The sequence below is a fragment of the Fusarium proliferatum genome (genome assembly GCF_900067095.1).
Source record: "Fusarium proliferatum ET1 genome assembly, contig: FPRO_scaffold003, whole genome shotgun sequence".
Lineage (NCBI taxonomy): Eukaryota > Fungi > Ascomycota > Sordariomycetes > Hypocreales > Nectriaceae > Fusarium > Fusarium proliferatum.
This window is the reverse complement of record NW_022194792.1, coordinates 595,586-615,216: the sequence shown is the minus strand read 5'-3', so window position 1 is coordinate 615,216 and position 19,631 is coordinate 595,586. Positions and strand designations below refer to the sequence as shown.

Here is a 19,631-nt window from a genome sequence, read left to right as displayed (position 1 = left end):
ATATTGGGCTTATCTGCTGCATACGTAGGTCATTCAGCATAAACATGTAAGCAAGGTAGTTGCCCGTACAGCTATAGATGTCGTCTTGCCATGGTGCTCGGTGGCGACATAGAATGTCGCTCGGTCCTGTGAGACCGCTCCGATTATGGCTTATCATCAATTAGCCAACCACATGGCGTGCTGACTAGAAGCGGTAGAATGTTTCCAGAATATGAAGACAAGGTCATTTAGCCACGTGGGAGGAGGCTCTTCTGTTGAGACCTCACCACAAGATTGTGAGTATCGTTGTGACACATCACCTTTTACAAGACATGTTCCTTTGTACGATTGGCCCCATCATGTCGCAATTGCGACGAAGGACTTGATGACTCTTTACTACGCTACTGACTATCTGATGCCTGAACGGCTCATCGGCGTCTTATCTTCCAAGGATCGTGCGTCCCGAGTCGATCGTAATGATGAAGTTGTATCGTTGCGCTCTATACGGGTGTGAGTGGAATCAATCAGGCTACACGTGCTTTGGTTCAATGGTGAATACGAGCACCGAATGGATAGTCCGTATTGAAGCGGAGATCGGTGATGCAAGTTCATGGCGCGGGCATTGATTATCCTGAGTGCCGAGATCGTTTCAATGTAACATCATGAATTCCGCTGCAGCATACCGAGCCGCTTTAGAACCTGCTAATCCCGGATCATCCGCTTCAAATGTATTAATCTTCGCCCATACAAGCAGCACGATATTTGGTGCAATCTGCAGTAATTTGAACGTTTGGAGTGGCTTCTGACGTCAGAAATCTCCAAACCTTGTTGGACCCTTTGATCCGACCATCATCATCTGATAGCTTCCGTCCCCAATCATCTGATGAATACGAGAGCGCTTCAATACGAACGCTCGGAACTCAATGCTCCGCCAGCCAATTGAAACACTTTCTACCCCTCCATTTCCTTCGAACACGATCATTTTGGGGAGGATTATGCTGCATTCGGTTAGTCACACTCAGCTGATTATCCTGGCGCAAACTCTAGACTTTTCTTCTCGAGCGTTGCGGACCGATCCGTTACATCCACATACCGTTTAGAGGGATCAGAACATGGATGGGAAGATGCTGCGGGGGAGGCTTATGGCTTTTGAACACGAAGTTTATGATCGGATGGCTCGGCATTCGGATGGGCAGAGAGAGTGAGGACACGTATAAAGAGGAAGATGTGCACCTCGTTCTTATCTTGCTCCATAATCTACACATCCTGTTCATCAATCAATAATATTCTAATACAGTAATATCATTCACCATGCAGCTGACCAACCTTTTCTACCTCGCTGCAGCTCTGACTTCAGTCTCAGCCACCACTGGTCCGCCCACCTCCTCCATTCTCCTCTTACTATCCCCATCTAACACTCTATAGTCTCCTACGACCCAGGCTACGGCGAATCAGGCCGCGCCCTCACTGCCGTCGCCTGTTCCGACGGCAAAAACGGTCTCATCACAAAATACAAGTGGAAGACTCAAGGCCAAATTCCCAAGTTCCCTTATATCGGCGGTGCCCAAGCCGTCGCGGGTTGGAACTCTCCCAACTGCGGTACTTGCTGGAAGCTCACCTACAAGGGAAAGAGCATTAATGTTCTCGCGATTGATCATACCGATGCGGGATTCAACATTTCGCCTGCTGCGATGAATGCGCTTACGAATAATCAGGCTGTTAAGCTTGGAAGGGTTGATGCCACTGCTACTCAGGTTGCTATTAGCAACTGTGGTCTCAAATAAGTGTTGGACTGCCGTTAATGATCTGATGGTGGTGGACTGATGACGATTGGATGTGTGATGAGTTTTGATTTAATGATAATTCTACGACGGCTTATGCTGCCATGTTCTATTCTATTCGATCAAGTGCTCTCATTCACTGCCATGGAACCTCAGCTATGACATCAGCGGCAATAGAAAGCGTTTGGCTTGATAAAACTGCTTCTTCGCATAAATTTGACAACGCTGTGAAAATCATCTATGACGTGTTACTGACCATCGCAATGAAGTTTGAGCCAAACAACATCTGCCACCATTTATGCAATATCTTACAGCGTAAGAAGCTTTCATCTTTTCACCTTGACATGCCAATATGACACTGTGCAACAGGTTTCTCAGCTTTGAGGCTTATGCGCTTTGATATATGTCCTTGAAGTATAGGCACTTTACGTGTTTCATGTGGATGTCATGCATATAAACACGTCAGAACAAAAGAAACTAAGGGTGACCACGTCATATCCAGTAGTCTAACGAGACTCCAGAGCGAAAAGCGATGAACTCTGATAATCTTAGGTCAAGTTAATCAGCCAAGGGAAAATTTGATCCTATGGGTGTTTTTTGTTTTGTCGTCTTAAACATAGGGCTCAAAAACAGGCACGGTTGCAGTGACGCGAGGTTTCATTGGATGCATCCTAAGGACGGTCAGCCTTGCATGTTTGAAACAGGAGGTCCCTTAACAGTTATGTAATGTTGAATATTGGGTTGCAATGTTGAGCACCTGGTTGGAGTCTGATGGAGATGTTGAGGCCCATGAGTCCATGACATGAGATCAATTTCAACACGGCAGTTGAGATTTTCGAACAGTCGCTCAACAGGTTCCAGATCTATCCGGGTTCATCACATTGTGATTCCATACTTCAAAATACTCACCTAATACGAAGGTCGCAGCCCAGGAGCGCTGTTCCTTCACTGTAAAGCCATCTCACACCGAATTTTTATGCATCCTCGCTGATAACCATGATATTGCCAAGCCACATCCTTACCTGAGATCATTCTTCTTATTGAACATCAGCTATATCGGACGAGATACTGCCACGTTAGGAAGCTGACATACAGAGCCATCACCTGAAACAACCAATAACCTCACCCCAATGACGTGTTGCTCATCCAACTACCGTCCATGTACTAATGAAAATATGCATACACAAGTCAGCATCCCCAACCGCCACATGTCCGCGTCACATGCTGAAACACCGGGAATAACACAGTACCCGCTCCCTCCACCAAAATCTAGGGGAGATGCAAGTCACGACCCCAGGCTTGGCGTGCAGATTTGTTTTCCGATGTTACACTGCGCGCTTCCCTCTGACCAGTCGAGGCGCTGCCCTGACTCTCGCATAATTGCTTGCAAGGCTGACACTAGCGAGATGAGGATGGGTCATGCCTTTTTCTGTCTTGTCATGCGCTGGCACGACTCACATCTTTTCGGGGAGTGTCGGTTTGATGCCGATGATAATGCGTGTTGGTTATACGGTAGATGGAAATGATTTTTATAAAAGGAGAAGATAATGCTGGAAGATTTTGTGACGATCTGTTGATCTTATCTGTTCTGTATTTCAGTGAAAATCAGCGGCTTTTTTATATATAACATCATGCGCTTCACCACGACTATTCGCCTCCTAGTAGTGGCCCTTTTCTCTTCTCTTGCAGGTGCACAACTTGCCCCGGCACCTGCTGTCTGGCCAAACTTCTGGTACAAAGGGCACGTTACCAATAAAGCTACCTTTGAGTACAACCCAACGAATGAGTTCATCTTCCCTAGTATCTTCCATGCAGGAGAATATCTAGACGACCCTCTCGGAGAATGGTATTTGTACTACGCACCTCACGAGAACCCAGGTGGTATCTCGCTAGTATACTCTGATAGTCTCGAGGGGCCGTGGAAGGAGTATCCCAACAACCCAGTCATCGCCAACAAGTGGGACTCATATTACTCCGTCCCTCACGTCTCAAGCCCAGATGCAAGTTGGAACTCCGATGCTGGGAGAATGTTTCTTTACTTCCACGGCGATAACACACAAACGCGCTGGGCAGAATCAAGCAACGGCGTTGACTTCCGTTACGGCGGCGTAGCAGTTAACAACCAGATGAGTGGCTCCAACACCACAGAATCAAGCTACGCTCGTGTATTTGCGCATCCCAACCCAGCTTCCAAGTACAACTACGCAATGTTCTACATGGCCAATGAAAAAGACAACAGGCGCAAAATCCGTCTTGCTGAATCTGTCGATGGTCGTAAATGGACCGTTGATTCAGATTATGTTGTTCAGCCTGGTGGAACTGAGGGGACAGATGTCTCGGGTGCGAATTACTGGACGTGGAATGGGCAGGCGTATGTTATTTACCATGGTTCTTCGGGTAAGATTTACGCGAGGACTATTGATCAGACATTACGGGATGTTGGAGCTGAGCCGATTTTGCTATATCAGTCGAGAGGGAAGGGGGAGGATGTTGGCCGGGTCGCGGCGCCGGATATTGCGAGTTCTGGAGGGAACACCTACTTATTTTATGAATCTGGGGATAGGTTGGGCGCGACCATTGCTTGGGCTAAAATGCAGAAGCAGTGAGCTCATTCTGGTGACTTGCACAGTTGAGGCCATATTGTTTGTTTTTTTCCCAGTGCCACTGATGTTAATCATAGTTTTTTAATTGTGTAATCAATATTGTTTAGTTTTAACCATCCTACCCCTCATGGCCTTTCACGATCTCGATTGAACGACCCTCAAACTACCCTAGGCATAACAATACACTTTCACAAGCCTGCATAAAATGATCTCCCGAGTTGTGCATCAGAGCTTTTCTTCTGCAGATCTTGGCGGCCCACTTCCAAAGCTCCCCCTGAAGCTATTCTTAGCTCCCTCAGCTCGTCTCTACGATCCAGCTACCAGGCTCACATTACCGAGACAATCCACAAAGAGGGTCTGTCTAGCTCAGGCTCTTTACCTCTATCGTGATCACTTGCGTCATATTTCTCGTCCCTGGATTCAAGGCGATGACTGTCCTTTGTTATGATACGCGTCTCACGTTGGGCCGCAAGTTATCCACTTCACCAGCTGTCCATCTCCAATTGGCCACAGCACGCTCGCTAAACCAATCATGTTCGCCACATCGATAAGCCGTACTCCATCTTCAGTTACCGCCTTTTTCTACGGCCTCCTCCAAAGGCCATCCTACGGAGCTTTACTCTCTCGACACACTCTTTTTGAAACTAACATCATGGGCCTCGACGAATTCTTCACCAAAGCAGTTCGCGACAGGAAATTCCAAGCAGCAGCCCTCGAAGTGGCAAGCACATGCGCCTCTGCAGCGCCCGTCATCAAGATCGTCCAGGCTGCGAATAAGATCTCCAAGGTCGGAGACGTTATCCAACATGCTAACGACTTTCTCTCTAGCGCGTCGCAGACCATCAAGGGCGCGCAGAGCATTCTGCCGCAGATGCACATCATGGGCCAGTCGTTAGTTGATAGTACGAGATTGTTTCATCAGTTCAGTATCGTCGCTACGACGTTGGGTATGGGCGCGAATGTCATCCAGACGTATCAGGGCGTTCAGGCCTTGAACCTCATCGCGACCAAGCTTGGCGAGATTTCGACGAGTCTTGAGGCTCAGGCGGCGCTTACGGCTCAACGAGACTTTCCGCAGTATGTTTTCGATATGATTCGAGAACGATTAAGTCAAACGAGTGTCGATACCGAACGCGATCACTGGTTCTTTCTCTATCATCCCGATACTGATTGGTATCCCAAGTTCTTCCATCTCGTCGAGGAGAAACCACTAAGTCCTCGGTTCTGCGGCTATACCAATCAGCTCGACACTGTTTTCATGTTCATGCTCGCAGCCCGGGAGCGCATCACGAAGCGAGAAATGTCAAAAGCACGACGAAAGCAGTTCTGCCGACCTGTCCAGCTTCATCTCATCGTACCCGCCTACCAAACCATTCTCATTCCCGAGCCAATATTAATCCCCGACGAGATTGGCGACTTTGTCATCGAAGGACGGATCAACAGCAACAGACCCTTCGTATGGCTCAATCTCCCCGACGAGCAACAACACTATACCTTTGATGTCGGGATGTGGAGTCCCCCACCACCAGGAATATGGGAAAAGACTCTAGCCTGGATGGGTCTGTCAGAAAAGCCCAAGATCTCAGATACACCACGACTTCTCGGTGTCGGAGAGAAGATTGAGATGATTGAGGATGAGAAGAGAGAGATGACTATCCAGACTATTGAAGAAGATGGCTCTATGGAAGTTGTCAAGAGAGCTGCTACCGAGTCAACTCTCGATCTGGCAGCAGTGAATAAGCATCGATCTACGCCATTGCATGAAGGCCGACGACGTCGACGATCACGAAGAACAGAGTCTGTTGCATGAATTTGAGAGGGTACGAATATTTACTTTGCATTTCAAAGGCGTTTTGGGTATGGCGTTAGACGATTGGCACAGATACAATATCAAAGCGGAAACAACACATATGGATCATGACTACTAGATTGTCAAATGATAGAGCTCAGCACAGTTTGCATAGCGGGTCAGTTACGAATAGAGAATCTTCAAATTTTGCTGACAGTCAGACATCGTGCTTTTTGTCGTTGTGAAATTCGATCCGCAACCTCAGCCGTAATTAATATGTGTCTCAGCAGTATGCGCAGCAATTACAGAATTTAAGCGCCCAACACTCGATTGCGCCGCCCGATTGTGCCAATCAATGCACCTTGACGTCAAAGCCCATTGTCGTTGAACCGTAAAAGCCACGTCGGGTTCAGCTGACACCACTGCCTCATCGGGCAGACAGGGTTGAAAATGATGCCCCTCACTGCCCGTTGATAAAGCGCGATGCTGCATCTCATCAACATCGAGACAAAGTGACCGAAAGAAAGATCGCACACCATGGCGGAGGCCGTAGGGCTTGCCGCTAGTATCATCGCTATCGTTGAGCTCTCCGCCAAAGTCGGGAAACTCTGTGTCCAGTACTCGACCGCAGTTGGAAATGCCAAGGCTGACATTTCTCGGCTCCAGACTCGGCTGAAGGACCTGAATATATGCCTCGAAGCGGCTCAGAGACTCCTCAATGACCCGAAAAACACGGCGCTTGCGACATCGCGGTCGCTAATCGATTCGCTTAATGCATGCGAGACAGAACTAGCAGAAGTCCGGGATAGACTTGATCCTGGGAGCGCGCGGAAGGCCATGCGCCGATTTGGACTCCGTGCGCTTAAGTGGCCGTTCGAGAGCAAGGAGATAAGCACGGTTATAGCAAATCTTGAGCACTACAAACAGACTATCACTCTATGTTTGCAAGTCGATCAAACGTGAGTATCCAAATTGACGCGCAAGTAGATATGCTCATTTCCATAGCACAATACTACTCGACGTGTCGCAGCGGGTAGAGAATTTGTCACTACAACAACAGAGCACGCCGTCCGTAGCTCGCCCGCCATGTTTTAATGTTCCCTTCGATCGAGATCAAGACTTCGTCGCACGTCCCGATATGACGGCGTGGCTCAGAGACAAGTACAGCGGCTCTGCTGGCCGCATGGCTCTTGTGGGCATGGGAGGGTTTGGGTATGTATCTCCGACCCTCTAACGATACTATGAATTGACAAAATGCAGCAAATCGCAGCTTGCCATCAACTTCGCCTATTATATCCACGACGAGGATTCTGATATCAACATATTCTGGGTCCATGCAAGTTCGAGACCGAGATTCGAAGAAGCCTACCGCGCTATAGCGGAGAGGATGAAACTACCCAAGCGAGACGAGTCAAGCACGGACATCCTCGCTCTTGTTCGCGACTGGTTGCAGAACAATGAGTCAGGTCGTTGGCTTATGATTATAGACAATGCCGATGACATCAAACTCTTCTACCCCAAAGGCCCAGACGAGCGGGTTTTGGCATCATTCCTACCGAAGCGCAACAATGGCACCATCCTGGTCACGTCTCGTAGCCTAGATGTTGCAGAAAGACTGACTGGTAGCCACAAGAATATCTTCCACGTGTCTACCATGGATGGGGCTCAAGGCCTACATCTTATCACCAACAAACTCACCGGCGACTTCGAGAATGACGCTGCTATTAAGCTTCTTCAGGCTTTGGATTACATCCCCCTCGCTATCACCCAAGCCGCAGCTTACATCAACCGACGTGCACCCCGAGAATCAGTCGAAAGCTATTTGAAAGCATTCCAAGAAAGTGATCAGAAGAGGAACAGCCTTCTGGAGATCGATCTTGGTGATCTCCGCAGAGACGAGACTGTTTCCAACTCCGTCATTACCACTTGGCAAGTTACATTCGAGAAGATTCGTAACGAAAGACCGTCAGCCACCGATCTCTTGTCCTTCATGAGTCTTTTCGATCACAAAGGAATTCCAGAATTCGCACTTCAATACTACAATGGCACACTGGCAGGTCTGAAAGACAAAGCTCCCAGCTTTGAAGATGATCTAGACGTGCTTCGCAGCTATTCTCTGGTTTATGTGACTGCCAAGCGAGACATTTTCGAGTTGCACGCGACGGTGCAGGCTTGCACCAGAGCTTGGACATCGTCTTCGGGCAAACTGCCACAATTGAAGAGCCTATTCATATATTCCATGCGTGACAATTTCAGTCCTCACGAATTTGAAAACTGGGCTACATGCCAGGTGCTGCTACCGCACTTGGAGTCTGTGACACAGGAAGAGCCGCAGATGGATGACGTCGAACCGTGGGCAAAGCTATTGTATCAATATGCAAGATATATGATTCACACTGGCAAGTACAAAGCAGCAGAGGAGATCAGCGAGAAAGCGATTGTAGCAGCTTTGCCAATTCTTGGAGAAGACCATGTGACTATGCAGAGATGCTTGAGTGAGTTAGCTTCGGCCTACAGGAGGCAAGACAAGCTGGATGAAGCTGAAAGCATTCAGCTTCAGCTAGTTCAAACCAGCAAGAAGATTTGGGGAGAGGAGCATGAGCGGACCCTTGACCGTATGAGCAGTCTGGCATTCACCTATACCTGTCAGCGTCGGGATTCTGAAGCCGAAGACCTTCTCGTCCGGACATTAACAGTCTCACAAAAGATCCAAGGAGACAGACATCCAGCTGTTCTCAAAATGAAATCTAATCTGGTGATAGTATATTCGAACCAGGGACGATATGATAAGGCTAGAGAGATAAGAATACAAGTGTTAGAGGGACAAAGGATACTGTTGGGCCCAGAACATCCAGATACGCTGCAGAGCATGCATAACCTAGCTTCGATTTTCAGGAAACAGGGAGAACTTGAAGAAGCAATTCGGCTCCAGAAGCAAGTGCTAGTGGCAAGAAAAAGTGTCTTGAGGGAACACCATCCTAGGACGTTGAACACCATGAAGCTGGGGGCCAAAATCTTGAGGGATATGGGTCAACATACAAATGCTCTGTCGCTGATGCAAACTTGTGTAGACATTTACAGGGAGGCGCATGGGTCTGAGCATCCAGGGACAAGATCTGCAGTCAAGAGACTGGAGATAATGGAGGCAAGGACAAAAGTGGCGTATCAGGTCAGTAATTGGATGAGTAACTGATATTAAATAATGTTCCATTAACTGGATTGGGGGATATCGTCACTGACTGATCACCATATGCTGGCAATTAAACTTCCCATGCGCATCATCCTTCCGACCTATCAACCTAAGCACAAGCTTCTAGCTCTCTTGCCAACACAGACAGACAAAGATATGCTCTCAATGTAGACAGTGTGAATTCGCGACTATAATTTGGACAAATCCAACTGGTAATAAGTCAGGGGCACCCAGATCCTTCGGCCATGGACAAGGATCCCGTTACAAAGTCCTTAAGCACAGCCTCACAGGGCTGAGTAAAATCCCCGCTTCCTCCCGGGAACATCAAGGAGGCCTCTCAAAATAGATCAGCATGTCAATCGCCAGCAAATATTGGATGCAAATACCGAACTTAATTGAGCTGAAAAGGTCTCTGCAGAATGATGATATCATCGTCTTCAGAAGAACCAATCTCTAGGGCAATCGCGTATAGACGTCCAATGATCAGTTCCCTGTAGGGCTGGCTAGCTCGCCACTACTCCAACGCCTACGCTGATTAGCGTAGGATCGTCAAGTCCTCTGTGCTGGCTTAATAGGATCGTCAACAGACAAGCCATCTCATCCCGCTAAGCAAAAGGACTAGCTCTGAGCCTTGGTAATGGGCTAGGTAAATCCTCCGATGACGAAAGGAGGTCTTGAATTATAAAGTCTCACGTTTCAAAACCATTCCTTGGAGAGAAGTCCTCGCTTACATTGATTGAACGCAGGCATTGATCTTGCAACTATATTTTTCTTAAAAGGTTCCTTCGCGACGTCTCGTCCATTTTCTCTGTTTGTTCTTATCTCAACGGCAGAGACCTTGACAATATGTCGTTCTTAAACAAGTTCAAGAAAGAATTTGAAGGGCTCAATTTAGGTGATCGCCTAGGACAACAGCAAGGAGGTGAAGCTCACCATGATTTAGCTAACTGAGAGATCCGCTAACCAATCGATTATAGCGCATTCGCCAGTGCCTCAGACCACTGAACAAAGCCACCAGTCCTATAACAACAAGCCGTACCAGAATCAACAGCAAGGATATGGACAACCTCCTTATCTTGGACAGGACCAACAGAGCTCCGGTTATCAATCTTATAACGGACAATCACCGCAGCCATATCCAGGCCAGCCGCTCTCTGGACATCAAACTCACAGTCCGCAGCCACAGCCACCGCCATACAATAATTACCAGTCTCCCCAGCAGCCTCAGCACCCGCAATGGCCGTCATCACCTGCACCTCCAAGCCAATATGTGCAGTCGCCTCCTGCAACACATGCACCTTACGGCGCTCCTACAGCCCCAAACAATTGTTCAATCCAATCCACTCCAAGGATAGTGGGACCTGGCACTGCTGATCCTGGCCATTCATGCCCTGCGCCCCCTCGATGGGTGCCGTATTGGTCTGAGCAGTCACAGCAATGGTGCTACGTCGAAACTTCAGGCAGAAGCTCTTGGCAAGCTCCATCGGATCTTCCGCCTATTCCAGGCATGCCAGCCTTCCCAGGAAGTTTAAACACTCAGAGCAGAGGTTATGATGGACAGATGGGACATCCAGGTCAGCCACAGTACGCCAATCCACAAGATTCCCGGCCAAGTCTGCCTGAGAAAGAAAAGAAGTCGTCTACTTTCCTCGCTGCAGCTGGAGGGTTTGCTGCCGGTGGTGCAGCAGGATATTTTGTCAAAGAACGAATTGGTGAGATGAATATCACAGACGATACCTTTTTAAAAGAATACTAACGTGTTACCAGATAAACGCAAAGCCAAGAAGCATGGCCGCACGGCAGAAGATTTTTCCGACTTCGCCCACTTTCCAGCCTGGGAAGTCGACCTAGAGTGCAACATCTGCGACCAGGTAATCAGCGGACCCTACGCGCACTGCAAGAAGTGCGATGGCGGCGACTACGATATCTGCCGAGATTGCCTTGCCCAAGGAGAAGTCTGCAAAGGCAAGGGCAAGCATAACCTGGTCAAGGTGTATCCCAAGTACTACTGTGATGTGTGCAACCTCTTGATCAAGGGGGGGTTTTACTACTGCAGTGTTTGCAACAATGGAGATTGGGATACGTGTCAGAAGTGCTTCGATGCAGGAAATACGTGTCGCGGAATGGAGAGAGGGGAGACGCATAATTTGACACATCTTTACATGCCGGAGCCCAAGTTCGGGAAGGGAAGTGGGAAGTACGATTCTAGCAGCAGTTCGGACTCTGATTAATTGCTACCATAGAGATGCAAATAAGAAGAAATGATTATGGCTTGTCTTTTGAGAACGGATATTCACTGCATCGAAAAAAAACATACCTGCGCAGCATTTATGAGTTCAATCACGACACTGCATCGCGCTACCGGAACGCAATGTCGGCAAGTCTCACGATAACATCAAATTGTCGATTTGGCAAAAAATAAACATTACCTTTAATGCAAAAGCAATAAAAAACATTTTCAGAAGTAATATTTAATGTATCAAAAAGAAACATAGCTGCGCTGTAACTGTAAGGTCAATCACAACACCGAATCGCGCTACCAAAACACAACATCGACAAGTCTCGCGATAACGTCAAATTGTAGATCTGGCAAAAATTAGCATTCCCATTAATGCAAAAGCAATAAAAAACACATCGACAACGGCAGGATTCGAACCTACGCGTGCGAACACAATGCCTATGATGTCTCGGAAGAGATAGCAGGGCATCGCCTTAACCACTCGGCCACGTTGTCTGAACTTTCTGATTATGTCATACTGCCTCAACTTATGGATTATGTCCTACACCTATAATCACTTTAACTTTGCTTTGCCTTCCTTGACAAATGTTTGAATGGTATTGATTAGTTTTACTAACATTATGATTGAAGCAAAACAGTGAGTAGAGGAGTAATTGGGATGGTATTGTTGCCAAGGTGTTGCAAATCAATACCACCCCGACCGCCGTTCGCTTTTCTCCAACCTTGGATACTCTGAACACTAATTGTGAATATCGTACCGAGATTGATTATGGATATGGCGGTGCGATAGTAAGAAAAAGTCTGTCAGATTGTTAAGCCAACAATAGTATATATTAATTATTAAATAGAATAATTACACATTTATCATTAGCTAGTATTAAAAATCAGACACCTGAAAACGTATCTTAATAAATACTCCATTGCGGGAGTTACCCACAACCACTGCATTCCCCACCACAACCCAGCTCCAGACTCTTATCTTTATCTTATCTTATCACCTCTCCGGGAAACAGAAAAAGAGCCAAGCAATAGCCTACGTATAAACCTGCTTTCCACAGACCGGCAAACAATTTCTCATCCACCAAGCCTTGGCAGACCCATTCCCCGCTGTTGATTGTAACATCGTCGGAGCTAAATGAGCCAATTCTCATAGCTACCTACTATAAACGGTTTAAGCTTATCATCGGCTAACTTTGCTACTGATAAGCTATGCGGATCGGCGGGGAAGTTCGGTCATTATGCTCCCCATGTATGATGATCGTCACGGACTAGGAAGGTTGTTTGGGGAGGTTTAAAAGCTGAAATGCCCGCATCATCGGGTTCCAATGTCTCTTCTTTGTTGTTGGAATTTGTAGGTCCACTGGAAAGATGACGCTTCGCGCTGCTTTCACTGGGCTTTTGTGCGCCGGCTTGGCCACCGCAATTCGGTATAACGATAATCAAGTTGCCCTTACGAAAGACGGTGAAGAAGCTGCCAAGAACTTCCCTGAGGTCAAGCAGATAGATCTCCAGTCGCCTGCTTTCATTGACCCCAAGAGCATCGCCGCTGGTTTCGACAATGGCACAAGCGGACCAACAAGCGACGCTACTTTGAGTATGTTCCCAACGCATCTTCAAGATCCATGCACTAACACTAGCAGACTATTTCCTCGAGAGTCTTGCATCTCGCAATGACTGGTCGACATACAACAACCCGTCCTTTAAATCCGACGAAGGACGCTCAATTCCATATGTTTACTTGTCTACCTCGTCGCAGCCTGAGATCAAGGCCAATTCATCTTCATCCGAGAAGCTCCGTGTGTACCTTCAAGGTGGTGTCCATGGAAATGAACCCGGCGGCGACCAAGCCCTCCTCGCGCTGCTGGGCAAATTTGACGCCAACTCAACCTGGGCAGCGTCCATACTCGAGAAAATGGACATCATGATCTTGCCTCGTTACAACCCGGATGGTGTCGCTTTCTTCCAGCGATTCCTGGCAACGGGTTACGATCCCAACAGAGATCACATTCGTTTCGCAAGTCAACAAACCCGTGAGGTCAAGGCACTCATTGTCGATTTTGCTCCTCACGTCATGGTAGACGCTCATGAATATAGCGCCAATCGGGCTTATGGCCTCAAAGATCAGTGGGCGCAAGCCGTGGATGGTCAATTTGATCCTATGAAGAATCTCAATATTCACAAGGACATTCGGGAATACTCCGAGGAGGTTTTCGTGCCTAGAATTGCCGGGGCAATGGATAAGCTGAATCTACGCTGGAGCCCTTATATCACTGGAAATGCTAGGGAGGAGCCACTGGTTTTTACTCAGCTTGACACTCAAGCGCGAGCTGGTGATGTTTCATTGGCGCTGACGCAAGTTATGGTCTTCCTCACTGAAACTCGAGGCATCGGTCTTGGAAGCCAGCACTTTCAGCGCCGCGTTGCTTCAGGATTGACCATGGTCGAAGCCATCGTCCAAACAGCCGCGGACAAGGCTGAAGAGGTATACGAAGTTGTCGAAGGTGCCCGTCAAAAGTTCATCGACGGCGTAGACGAAGTCGTCGTTACAGATTCTTTCCAGCCCACCAACCGCACCTGGGACTTCATCGACCTCCCAACCGGCAAACTCGTCGAAATCCCCGTGCAATTCCTTAGCTCAACACCTGTCAAGTCCAACCTTACCCGCTCTCGCCCCGAAGCGTACATCTTCCCGCAAGCATGGAAAGAAGCCGCCGACCGACTTCGCCTCAACGGCGTTACCGTCGAGAACATTCGCTCTGAGTTCCGCGGCGAGGTTGAAGCTTATAACGTTACGAGCATTGAGTTGGCCAGCACCGTCTACCAGGGAACTGTGTTGAATAAGGTCACTACTGAGATCAACAAGAAAGAGATCACGATGCCGGCCGGAAGCTTTTGGGTGCCGACAAGGCAGGCTGCTGCAGGGTACGCGTTTACTGTTCTTGAGCCTGAGAATATCGATTCGTATGCTACATTCAATATCCTGCCGGTCAATGTCGGGGACGAGTACCCTGTGTATAGAGTCTTGGGTTAATTTGTGGTTGTCGCTAGGTAGAGAAACAGTAATTGGAAATGCTCATTTCTGGCCTCATTTCACATATTCATACTTCCGGCTACTTATATTAATGTCAAACAAGTTTATTTGATTCGAGTCTGTTAATCCAACTGCAACTACTTTTACATTTACTTAGCAAGACTCGAAGTTCACTAGGAGATCTTTTCAAAGCTCATCATCCTTTGAACTCCTCCGACTCTTGGCATTTCCAAGAGTCTGATATATACTCAAGAGGCGACTCAGTGACTGTCTCAAACAACGGCTCGACAGGCTTCTCATAGCATGCACTACTCATCTCACTTGCCTGGATAGCCCTCGCCATCGAATCAACATTCAGAGTCCCAAGCTGCTCGGCAATTCTTGACATGGAGCTCTCAGCTAGTCTCCTCAGCTGTTTCAGGTAAAAGCGTAGCTCACGCTCCAGTGTCTGGATGTGCCCCCAAGACTCACGAAGTTTGCAAAGTTGAGCCTGACGTTCTTCGCCTTGGATACCCGACTCTAGACGATTGACCACGTCTATAGCGAGCTCAGAATACTCTTCTTCTCGACGCTCGAGCCGAGACTTGAGTGAGCCGATAAGCTCTTCAAGATCCTTCCAGATTTCGCCGACCTCCGAGGGATCGGGTATAGTTGTGAAGCGGACACCCAAAGACATGATTTTCTGAGAGACTTATTTCTGGTGGGTTTGAGAGTTCTGATAGAAAGATGACCTGGTTGGACTCAGTATGAGAAGTGGTTGGAACTTACCTTTAAAGCGCGAGTCCTAAATGAGAATGAGAGGAATTTCTATCATTCAGGAACGTCGTATGACTTTATAGCCATTATTTCTTGCTGGAGTAGATCTACTAATTGGCTGGTCACCCAAACCATATTGCGTGTCACGAGTTCCAGTGAAAGAGGACTACTGAACAAGTATATGCCCCGACATTTCTAGAACGTCAATCTTTGCCAACCGGAATCTCATCATAAGCAGAAGTGAACAATAGGCTACAGTGTCCTATATATGTGGAATAAAGAAATTCGTACTGCGATTCATTTCTAGGGGGGGTTTGTGTTCGTTTAATGAAAGATAAGGGCTCTGAAGGAGATCTGGTGAAAAATGAACAACCCAGATGAGTCGATAGATGATTTCACAGGAGTCTATAGCACGGCTCAGTTGTGAAACGAATTTCATCTTCATATTCTGCATTTTATAGGCAATCCATTGGTCAATGACAGTTCTATCTCATGGCAACTTGTTTGTTTGGTCATGAGATAGCCGCTATCCCCAAATTGGAAATCGCCGGATCGGCGGTTACTCCATCCGTATTGGGGCATGAAATCTGACAAAAACCGCGCCGTGAACGCGTGAGATAAGTTAATCTTTCTTTCAACACAAACAGATTGCTGCCTAAGCTCAAGCTGGACCTAAAAAGCTGCTCAAATAGGACGGCATACTCACCAAGTTTTGGTAAACCATAGCAGCCTCGCGAAAATGGGCAATCCTCCGTCGCTGAAGCCTTATCGGGATGACCCTGACGCCGTGTCACTGCACACGACTGCAGGGGAACCCTCATACGCCCACGTAGAGGACGACGTTCTCAACGGCGATGAAGCACCGCCGCCTGCATACCAGGATACACCGACTCTTGATCCAAGCACTATAGCGGTGGCTGCTATCGATAGCACTGGGATTGAAGAAGAACTTCTTCAAACAGGCGTCACCCGGCCCGAGTCTCACATCGCCTTCGCCTCTAACCGCATCGGTCAAAAGCGCACTCGTATCGGCAACGAAGTCAACGCCGTGCGAGATCCCCGATCCGATGCCGACCCAGCATTTCTCGAGAGATGGGTCAGAACCATGGCAGCGTATCCTCCTTCGCCGTATATCAACATAACAGGGACTCACAAGGAAACCAAGCGCGATAGCGATGGGAAGAGTAAGCGTGAAGAGGTGACCGATTTCCGGATCATGGTCAACTTGCAGAACTATCTGTATCCCAATTTCATCACAAATCCTCTGGGCAACTCGACGCTCAAGACTGTTGAGAGCGGCGAGAAGACATACCGCGGCACGGTGCTGAAGAAACGTCAGGACGGCGCGAAAGGTGATATCGAAGTTGGTCATGCGAAGCCAACCCTGAAGGAATGGTGTCATCGATATTGTGCCAAAGCAGCCGGCACCAAAGTGTATGTTTCACATCATGTCTTGAGTTTCTTTCTAACGAGTTCCAGATTCCGTTTGACTAGAACAGTCACTGGCATGGATGAGGCCTTCTTCCGCGATAGTCTGACAAACTATGTCCGAAGCTCCAACTACAAAGGAAATCTCACGATTGAGTTCCCAGTCGCCGACCGAGCAGTTGACATCTACTCATCCAATAGCCTCAATACGTGGCGCCTGACGACCTGGATCTGCTGGATCTTCTATCTCACGTTTCTCTGGATCTTCTCATGGCCAGTCCTCTTCTTCATCACAAAGAGATATCAAGTCGTCAGCGCCGAATGGCCGTTCTCTCGGACCGACGCGAACGGCCAGAAGAGCTACACCACTGTCAGTGAGCAGCAGTGGGTGGACTTGTATGGGCCCGCCATCAAGCAGCTTTGCCTGGACCGATATGAGGGCTTGGCGGGTGATGCGTTTTTGAATCAGGTTCTAGAGAGGGGGGATGCGAACACGAGAAATGAGGGTGTTGATACGAGAGCTGCGCTAGGAGTGGCCGCTGCTGCCTTCCAGGGCGGACGATTCAATGCTGTCAACGGTGCGAGGAGTCTGATGCGTTTTGCTGGGTCGTCGAGTGATCAGGTCGGTTGGGGGTTTGATACGTAAATATGGGAGGATGTTGAGCCTAGACTGACGCGCAGCGGCAAGTTGGGAGGATGGACATAATTGCACAATGGTTTAGTTATACAGACTTGCATCTGTTATCAGTTTGAGCAAACAATATCGAAGACTTATGCCCATAGCTTGTTTTGAATGCTGGTCAGCTTTGCTTAAGATGAAATGTCAAATGCCAAGTTCACATGTCGCACCGTGGATTGACTGGATGAAACGCATCTAACTACTTCTTACTACCAATAACTATTCCAGAAACTAATAGTAGTCTTACCTAGATCACCATCTACTTTTGCGCACATCGAAATGACATTCGAAGCATCTAGTCTACGTTCTCCGACCAAATTAACAATGCAACTGTTACCTAAACGGGATGTTCGCTCCATGGGTAGTGCTGAGGAGCCTTGTTTCACACACTTGGTTTTGTGGCCACCTCCCCTGAAGGTGACGTGAATCACCAACAGGTTCTCAGGGAGCGCGGACGGCAAGGCCTGCTTTCGTAATTCTCCATTGCCAGCGCTCCCAACCTTGGTACAATATGAACCGATGGTGGGCGGGGAAGTTCGTACAGCATTCGAAGACCTCTGTAGTTTCCAAAGAATTCATACTGTCCGATCCGTCGAAACTCAGCCAGCATTTTCTCTGCGTTCCAAAGTTGACCAGTGTCGAAGTTAGCTTTGATGAAGGAACTGTCATCGATGAGCTGCGCAAATGCGTCGCCATGCCCTCGATGCAACCCAAGAGCAAAATACAAACGCTCCTCTGGATCCAATCTTGGGAGCGATCGCTCTATGGTAAATCGCATGGCCTCCTTTCGAAGGACAATCTGTTGAAAGATCCGGGAGCAGATGAATGCCATGGGTTCTCCATCCAGAGTGAAGGTATAGGACCCATTGGGCATTCCGGCCTTAGGGAGAGAAACAATCTCTGCCAGCCATTCTGCTATCTCATAGAATGATATAAGGTTTGCCTGGTCAAAGGCTTCTGCTCCAATTTCATGCCCTGCGTAAGTTGCCAGACCTCCGAAAAACCCGGCGCGATTGAGTAGTGCCCGAGAAAAAATGACATTCAGCATACTGACCCGGTGACTAATCCGTAATTGTGGATTCTCTCTGCAGAAAGGGACGAGGCCTGCAGCGTGGCATTCTTGACGGCCTACAGAGGGGTAATCTTCAATGATCGCCATACCGCGAATGCACATTCGTTTGTTGTCGGGAAGTTTGTTGAGCCAGCCTATGGCTGAAGAGGCTGCAGAAATGCGAAATTTCGCATGATACTCTTTGGTCTGGTATGTGTTAGGCACCCAGGCCCTGAGATTGGGCCAGAGGTGATCATCTCCAAACCTGCGCCCCATTTCTGCAAGGACATCGGCGTGCGGTACGTCCCAAGGCTTAAAGCACTGGTCGAGGAAGTCAAGGAGACGATCGCTACCGCTATGTTCCCAGTCTAGAAGTTCATACTCGACAATCCTATCAAACTTCTCCGTGGGTTCTGTCTGGGCGAGGATACGTAGCGTGAATTCGAGGGCCTCGCAAAGCGCGGATAATCCATAGGACTGCCGACAAAAAGGCTGTGCGGAGTAGTTGAAGGAATTTGAGAAACTCCAGTACTCAAATTTTCTCAGGTCAATTCGTTGTGATCCGCGTCGATGTTGGCGTAGGGCTTCTCTGAGTTGCGGCACGAACCAGGGAAACGTTTGTTCAATACGAACCCACATTTCTTCAGTGAGAAACCAGTCGCCCAAGATAAGAACAAGGCTTACCTGTTTCCGAAACTGGGCAAAGAGAAGATAGTCGAAGCGGCCAGCCCAAGCGCGGAATTCGGGATCGTAGACTGTAGAGACGGTGACTTTATTATATGACAGAGGCATGTCTCTGCTCTCGTAGGCTATAAGGCGGCAGGTGTACATCAGGGCGAGGTCAATCGGTTTGCCATCGGCGGTGGCGAGCTTCCAGGAGATTGCCTGGAGGGAATAGCCATCAGCCGTAGTGTAGTAGTATTTGTAGATCATATGGCGAAGCTCCGGGGGGAGACTCAAGAACGGGGATGAAGGCATGGCGGAGATCGATTCAAGCCAGCGATGGGGGGTACTGGTTTATGGAGGAGTATGGGTCGAGGCAGAGTGTTAGTTTAGAGAGGGCAATAGGGTAGGCTGGAAGACTGGGAGAGTGCTTCATACAGAG

The 19,631-nt window shown here is 48.3% G+C and overlaps 9 protein-coding genes and 1 non-coding gene across 10 annotated transcripts; 7 read left to right on the top strand and 3 right to left on the bottom strand.

The window, feature by feature from the left end:
* Positions 1-1,290: 1,290 nt before the first annotated feature.
* Positions 1,291-1,763, top strand: FPRO_06969 (putative SnodProt1 precursor; the record flags this gene model as incomplete). Its single annotated transcript, XM_031228059.1, has 2 exons — positions 1,291-1,351; positions 1,405-1,763. The coding sequence occupies 2 exons, from the start codon at positions 1,291-1,293 to the stop codon at positions 1,761-1,763; spliced, it is 420 nt and encodes a 139-aa protein (XP_031078433.1).
* Positions 1,764-3,391: 1,628 nt separating this feature from the next.
* Positions 3,392-4,366, top strand: FPRO_06970 (uncharacterized protein; the record flags this gene model as incomplete). The annotated part of the gene is made up of 1 exon (XM_031228058.1): positions 3,392-4,366. The coding sequence occupies one exon, from the start codon at positions 3,392-3,394 to the stop codon at positions 4,364-4,366; it is 975 nt and encodes a 324-aa protein (XP_031078432.1).
* A 649-nt stretch (positions 4,367-5,015) lies between these two features.
* FPRO_06971 (uncharacterized protein) lies at positions 5,016-6,173 on the top strand (the record flags this gene model as incomplete). Its single annotated transcript, XM_031228057.1, has 1 exon — positions 5,016-6,173. The coding sequence occupies one exon, from the start codon at positions 5,016-5,018 to the stop codon at positions 6,171-6,173; it is 1,158 nt and encodes a 385-aa protein (XP_031078431.1).
* A 516-nt stretch (positions 6,174-6,689) lies between these two features.
* Positions 6,690-9,345, top strand: FPRO_06972 (uncharacterized protein; the record flags this gene model as incomplete). Its single annotated transcript, XM_031228056.1, has 3 exons — positions 6,690-7,111; positions 7,158-7,364; positions 7,413-9,345. The coding sequence occupies 3 exons, from the start codon at positions 6,690-6,692 to the stop codon at positions 9,343-9,345; spliced, it is 2,562 nt and encodes an 853-aa protein (XP_031078430.1).
* Positions 9,346-10,188: 843 nt separating this feature from the next.
* FPRO_06973 (uncharacterized protein) lies at positions 10,189-11,573 on the top strand (the record flags this gene model as incomplete). The annotated part of the gene is made up of 3 exons (XM_031228055.1): positions 10,189-10,264; positions 10,320-11,054; positions 11,110-11,573. 3 exons carry the CDS (start codon positions 10,189-10,191, stop codon positions 11,571-11,573), a joined length of 1,275 nt encoding a protein of 424 aa, XP_031078429.1.
* Positions 11,574-11,977: 404 nt separating this feature from the next.
* On the bottom strand, positions 11,978-12,076 carry tRNA. The gene is given in 2 exon segments: positions 11,978-12,021; positions 12,040-12,076. It is a non-coding gene; the product is annotated as a tRNA-Ser (tRNA).
* Positions 12,077-12,949: 873 nt separating this feature from the next.
* Positions 12,950-14,612, top strand: FPRO_06974 (uncharacterized protein; the record flags this gene model as incomplete). Its single annotated transcript, XM_031228054.1, has 2 exons — positions 12,950-13,175; positions 13,222-14,612. The coding sequence occupies 2 exons, from the start codon at positions 12,950-12,952 to the stop codon at positions 14,610-14,612; spliced, it is 1,617 nt and encodes a 538-aa protein (XP_031078428.1).
* A 196-nt stretch (positions 14,613-14,808) lies between these two features.
* On the bottom strand, positions 14,809-15,288 carry FPRO_06975 (uncharacterized protein; the record flags this gene model as incomplete). The annotated part of the gene is made up of 1 exon (XM_031228053.1): positions 14,809-15,288. One exon carries the CDS (start codon positions 15,286-15,288, stop codon positions 14,809-14,811), a length of 480 nt encoding a protein of 159 aa, XP_031078427.1.
* Positions 15,289-16,107: 819 nt separating this feature from the next.
* Positions 16,108-17,442, top strand: FPRO_06976 (uncharacterized protein; the record flags this gene model as incomplete). The annotated part of the gene is made up of 2 exons (XM_031228052.1): positions 16,108-16,802; positions 16,848-17,442. 2 exons carry the CDS (start codon positions 16,108-16,110, stop codon positions 17,440-17,442), a joined length of 1,290 nt encoding a protein of 429 aa, XP_031078426.1.
* Positions 17,443-17,902: 460 nt separating this feature from the next.
* FPRO_06977 (uncharacterized protein) lies at positions 17,903-19,504 on the bottom strand (the record flags this gene model as incomplete). Its single annotated transcript, XM_031228050.1, has 1 exon — positions 17,903-19,504. The coding sequence occupies one exon, from the start codon at positions 19,502-19,504 to the stop codon at positions 17,903-17,905; it is 1,602 nt and encodes a 533-aa protein (XP_031078425.1).
* Positions 19,505-19,631: the final 127 nt, after the last annotated feature.